The 6,075-nt window shown below is 44.2% G+C and overlaps 1 protein-coding gene across 1 annotated transcript; it reads left to right on the top strand.

The window, feature by feature from the left end:
• Positions 1–2,410: 2,410 nt before the first annotated feature.
• Positions 2,411–4,265, top strand: fabp6 (fatty acid binding protein 6, ileal (gastrotropin); the record flags this gene model as incomplete). The annotated part of the gene is made up of 4 exons (XM_079750345.1): positions 2,411–2,477; positions 3,478–3,653; positions 3,821–3,910; positions 4,215–4,265. The coding sequence occupies 4 exons, from the start codon at positions 2,411–2,413 to the stop codon at positions 4,263–4,265; spliced, it is 384 nt and encodes a 127-aa protein (XP_079606471.1).
• Positions 4,266–6,075: the final 1,810 nt, after the last annotated feature.

The following is a 6,075-nucleotide window of genomic DNA, read 5'->3' as shown; positions in this document are numbered from 1 at the left end:
TGGTTCTGCTCTTACTCTCTCATGCCGCAGAGACACCAGAGAGGACTGTGGGATCACATAGAATGAGAATCTGGAATCCTCCGTCTGTTTCCTAGTGTCATTACGAGAGCGTGGTTTAAACAGGGCTGACGTACAGTACAGTGTCCATTAGTCCTATAGAGGTCCAATCTGCCTAGGAACCCTTATCTTCATGAACAGATGCACACCCAAAGTCTCAACCCGCTTTCATTTTTTGCCGTAACCATTCACTGCCTGCTATTGAACAGCTTATAATGGATGGCATTTCACCATCAATCCAATTTCCACTCGGTAACCCCAACCCCAGCCATTACCAACGCACAAAACGCCATGCTATCATTCAATGCAGTGGTAGACACTATATCATGTGCTGCTAAACGGCACATTGAGGCCGGTGAATGAGAGAGAGGTAGAGCGCAATCTACAAGGTTTCATAATGGAGTCAGCGACCCCGGAAATAGAAACGGCGATTTACCTACCAGCCAATGCGGCATTTGGACACACCTTGGAAGATGACTGTTCTTAATACGTAGGGTTATGAATTTAATAGCCATAGCAATTCAAAAACGCCGGCGGCTTTAAATAGGATTATGCAATTTGCTGTGTCCTGTGCATTTTAAGTGTGTGATAAATGAAGACTCAAAATGTCTGCCTTAGACCTGGGGGCTAAGATGGTTCCGTGTGGAGTGATGTATGTGAGGAGAGAAGAGCTGCGTCTGGGTTTCATGTTGAACATGACACACAGACACACACACACACAAACACACACACACACACACACAGATATTGAATGTACAGTGTATATAATAAGACTATTCACTGTAAATTTCTTTGGATAGAAGGGCCTGCTAGATATCAAATTAGTAGATAGTAGTAGTGTAGTTAAGTCAATAGACCCATGTTCTTGTGTGTGTGTGTGTGTGTGTGTGTGTGTGTGTGTGTGTGTGCGTGTGTGCGTGTGTGTGTGTGCGTGTGTGTGTGTGCATGTGTGCGTGAGAGAGATAGAAAATATAGTGGGGGAGAGCCAGAGTGAAAGACGTAGAGGGAGAAAGATGGATTGACAGATAGACAGAAAACTGTTACTGTAAGACAAACAGCGTGACAGTGAGAGTGCCAGACAGCGAGACAGACAGAGTGACAGCGAGACAGACAGACAGTGAGTTTGAGTGTCCTCCAGGGTGTTGACCTGTTCTTTTTTTTTATGTCGTTGTAAAGACCTGCCAAGGTCACTCTGGTAATCATCAGCATGTCATCGCTGGAAGATGTGGCCTAGCAATAGCATAATTAGCATGTGCTAAGTGTAAGATGAAGCATGGAATAGCAGCATCAGAGCATACTAGCTGTAATATGTTGCAGGCAATAGCTTAATTAGTGTGTGCTTGCTGTACGGGTTAGCATAGAGTAGCAACAATAACGTGTGCTAGCTGTAAAATGTAGCATAGCAATAGTGTAATTTATGTGTGTTAACTGTAAGATGAGGCATGGAATAGCATAATTTGCGTATGCTAGCTTTAAGGCATAGCGATGGCGTAATTCATGGAGTTTTCTTTTCAATTAATTGATGGGGTTAATGTATTTACATTAACCCTGAATGAGGCTATCTTCCAATGACATCTGGAATTGAATATGTTAACATAATAATGGATATAAACAAGAAGGTAAAGGTAGTGTCTTTTGGAGTTTTTCTGCAACGTCATTTATTTTTACTCACTACTTTACTGCTACTATACAATAAGGATTCCCTTATTAGACAAAAGCACAAAGAAATAGTTTGAGAGTACATCGTAAAACGTTGAGAGTAGGTTCCCGGCTGTGAGGTGCTGTAAAGAACTGCAAGTGTAGTAATGTACTGTATGTCACAGAACACCCATAAAACACTCTTTATTACAGAGCACATTACAGAGCTTTGGAAATCAATCAATGATGACATTTTAGGAGGGCTGATCGTACAGTTTCTAACATCTAAAGGAGAACTCATTTTATTTTATTTGTATTTCATCGTATGCTATAAAAAAGAAAATAAAAACCCAAGTAGGGCCCCATAAAGACGTTGGAGAAGGGTTCAACGACCCGGAAAGGTTGATCCAAGTGTGGGTCTTTCTGTGTTTGTGTTAGAGTCAGCGAATTTCACACCTTGCCGCCTGACCTTGCTCCATAAAAAACATTCCCATTCATGTCTGTGAATGGATTCTAAAAAAATGTATTCAGTTTTGAAACTCATTGAACTGGCGCTGTCTTCGTGCCCCGACCCAGGACCCATGATGTCACGGGTGTGGGCGGCCCTGACCAGAGGTGTACTTAAAGGGCTGCAGAAGTGTGTCTCAGCACCTTCGCTCTTCCCTCTCTCTCTCTCTCTCCTCGTCGCCTCTGCTCGCTCGCCCTCTCACTCAACATGGCCTTTGCCGGAAAATGGGAACTGGAGACACAGGAAGGATACGACGACTTCTGCAAACTCCTCGGTGAGACGGACACACACGCCACTCTGCCCTTTTATATCTGCTCCTCTATCTGCTTTTCTCCATCGCTGTTCACCCGTCTTATCAATGACTTTTTATGCTTGTATTGTTCATGACAGGTCGTTCTTTTTTTGGTACATTAGATGTATATTAAACTGTAGAGACTCGCACAGGTGTACTGCAGGTGCTTAGGAGTGTGGTAGAAGTGCACTTCAACTGAAGAAAACTCCAGATCGGCACTAGACCTTGGTGAGACTGATCGATGAGATAAGTCCACGAAGGTCCTTGTAATCTCCTTAATTCGCCTAAATACATTGGAGTCTATTTGGATGCCAGTGTATTCAGTATATGAAGGGCCATGATAAAGGGTTTGAGCTGAACATAAAAAAGGTACTTCAAAGGCATATTGCGGATCATTTTGGGTCGAGAAAAGTTAGTTTGGTCTTCTGTTAGACGTAATGCTTCAAGGTTGGATGCTTTCTTCCCTTTAGTACACATATTGCCCCTGGTAGTCTGTGTGCTCCTGGTGCTTCGATGGCTCTCAACAGGTCAAGGTAGTCTGGTGGCCAAGGTCCCCCCAGCCGATAAGTACTATGTTTGAACCCCAATGTCCTCAGCCTTACCTCAAAGCATTGAACAAGTTGCCTGACCCTTAACTCTTGAGTCCAACCTCACTGAAGGTCATTGCATTTTGATTTGGAAAAGCATTTTGTAACTCAAAGGTGCTCCTCCTCCCCATTCCTAAATTCTCTTTCTCTCCTCCTTCTCTCCCTTCCTATCCCCCTTTTACCCGCGTCATCTCCACTCCCCTTCTCTCCTATTCTCACCTCACCTTCTCTGCTTTCAACTCCTCTCCCCTCTCCTTTTTTCCTCTCTCCCCCCCCCCCCCCCCCCCCCCCCCCATCCCTCTCCTCTCTGACTCTAACAACCACACACCACATTAGTCATTATTATTGCTTCGTACACGCTCACCTCCCTCTGTCCCCTCCCTCCCTCCGTCCAGGCATCCCTGCTGACGTCATCGAAAAGGGGCGTGACTACAAGATGGTGACGGAGGTGACCCAGAGCGGGGAGGACTTCACCTGGACCCAGCTGTACCCAGCCGGCGCCCGCGTCTCCAACAAGTTCACCGTGGGCAAGGAGAGTGACATGGAGACCATCGGTGGCAAGAAGTTCAAGGTATGTGTGTGTGTGTGTGTGTGTGTGTGTCCCCAAATACAAAGTATTGGGGACGGGGGAAGTGGAGCAGGGGATACAAAGTGGATGAATGATGATGATGATGATGACGAGGATGATGATGAGGATGATGAGGATACTAACCCCAGCGCTCTGTGCTCTCCCCCCAGGCCACGGTGTCCATGGCCGGGGGCAAGCTGAGCGTCAGCTTCCCCAACTACAGCCACACCTCGGAGATCTGCTGCGGGAAGATGGTGGAGGTAAAGCCTGGTTCTCCTTCTGGTCCAATAGACACCAACGATGAGGGTCATGTGATCGTGGGTTAACTCATTGGGTTTTTGAAAGGAGACAATGTAGACATTACTGTCACTGGTTACATGAGTGGTTAGTGCTGATGAGCAGGTTTTAGTTTGATTCTATTTATTGTGGTTATTTGAAATCCACCGTGCTGACGTTTGATTGAGGGAGATCGATGAGGGAACAGTGACATAGTTATAAAGATCATTTCATTTAACAATACCCTTAAAAAATCTCCTTACCTTTCTATCGCTCTCCCTCTCTCAGACCTCCATCTCCGGGCCCATTGTGCTCAAAAGGACCAGCAAGAAGCTATAAATGTTTTGACCTTTGGCCTCTGATCTCTGACCTCTGGGTTACAACGACGCATCCATCTTTACTCAAATTCAATAAAGTGAAAACTGTCATGACAACTTATGACCACCTCTGCTTTGTCTGCCTAACACATGTCATACAATTGTGTGTGTGTGTGTGTGTGTGTGTGTGTGTGTGTGTGTGTGTGTGTGTGGCAAAATGTGTGTGTGTGTGTGTGTGTGCGCGCGTGTGTGTGTGTGTATGTGTTTCTGTCTGTGTATTTGAGAGAGAAACATACTGGGATGAGTCTATGTTCTACTGAATCGAGAAATGATAGAAGTTGAGCAAAGTTAGTTTTAGTCTTCTGTTAGACGCAATGCTTCAAGGTTGGACGAATTAGCACACTTGCACTTCATAGTTGTGACATTTACTTTTTTTGCTGTGCCGTTTATTTTAGAAACTCCTGGAGGGCCACAAAAGCGATTAATAATTGGAACCATTTTTCCGAAATCTGCCTTTTTTAGTTTATTTTTTATTTTTATCAAATTTGCACTTATCAATCAAGTATACCGTTTTGACTGCATGGACTTTCTAACACTTAAAGGTCCCATATTATGAGTGTGATTAGCCGTGACATGCCGTTTTAAAAATCGGCCTCATCTATGTTTTTCACAAGTCGACGGGTCCACCTAGATGTAGGGTAGGCTGGTAGACTGATCTATCCAGCACACATCAAGGTGGACTTGCCCACTTTTGATGCCACTAAAACACAGGAAGAGGCAGATTTCTAAAACGGCTTGTAACGGCTAATCACACTCGCTCCGATTGGTATAATATGGGACCTTTAAGCACATTTTTACTTTGCCCCGAAGCTCCTTGGCCTAGAAAAAAGCCAAACAGCAGGACAATTTTTGTTATACAGCTGGTTCCCTCCTGGGGAGGGAGTTTTGGCCCAGGACCCACCAAATATGAAGACATTCTGGTTGCATTGTCATTATCTTCCTGTCTCTTGCGTATCAGTCATCAATACAGTCGACTATTTCTCTTTTCATTCTTCCAACCGACTGATGAACAAATAACACAGGCACGCATCATTTATATTTAAACATTGTTTTCTGTTGTTTTTAAGTTTGGCCGTATTGTGAAAACGCCTTTGACAGGAGGGCAAGAGGCGTCATTCAGGTTCCAGATGTTTGGCCAGAGAGGGCGCCGCTCTTTTGGTTTGGTTAGGTCGTCTTGTGGTTACTATAATATCTGAGTCAACTACAGATATTCTGTTGTCGATTTGGCATCAGAGGCGTTCTTGTTTCCGTTTGTGGCACATGTTTTATTGACCAATCGTGTTTTAGCGTCTTTGGTTGCACGCATGTACGCAGTCCACCAGAGCAACAATCTCGGAACCCATAAGCTATCATCTGAGGATGATTTAGCATTTCATTAGCTTTGATATCTGTTTAAAGAGATAAGCCAAAATGTCATCTGGACCGGAATTGCCCTTTTAGATCATCGAAAACAATGACCGGTGGTCGGAAAATAAATTCTTTGTGCCGATATCAATGACCTGTTTTCCGGCTACACCGGAAGCTCAGGAATATCGCCCCTTGTCCCCAGAAGTAAATCATCGTCAGACGATAGCCGATGATGTTTCAGGAGATTGGTCCTCTACTAACAGTGACTGATGCTTTGTATCTCTGCATCTTTTATAGACTGTTCATCGTCATCTTCAACTATTCTCTTCGTATTAACAACAGCTCCTTGCTGATCCTTTCAAGCATTCCTGCTCCTGCGATGTTGGAAAAAAAATCATAATATAAATTATTGCTGTAATTTTTAT

The sequence above is a fragment of the Pollachius pollachius genome, assembly GCF_949987615.1.
Source record: "Pollachius pollachius genome assembly, chromosome: 14".
NCBI lineage: Eukaryota > Metazoa > Chordata > Actinopteri > Gadiformes > Gadidae > Pollachius > Pollachius pollachius.
The sequence above is the reverse complement of the archived record's forward strand: the minus strand, read 5'-3'. Positions and strand labels throughout refer to the sequence as shown.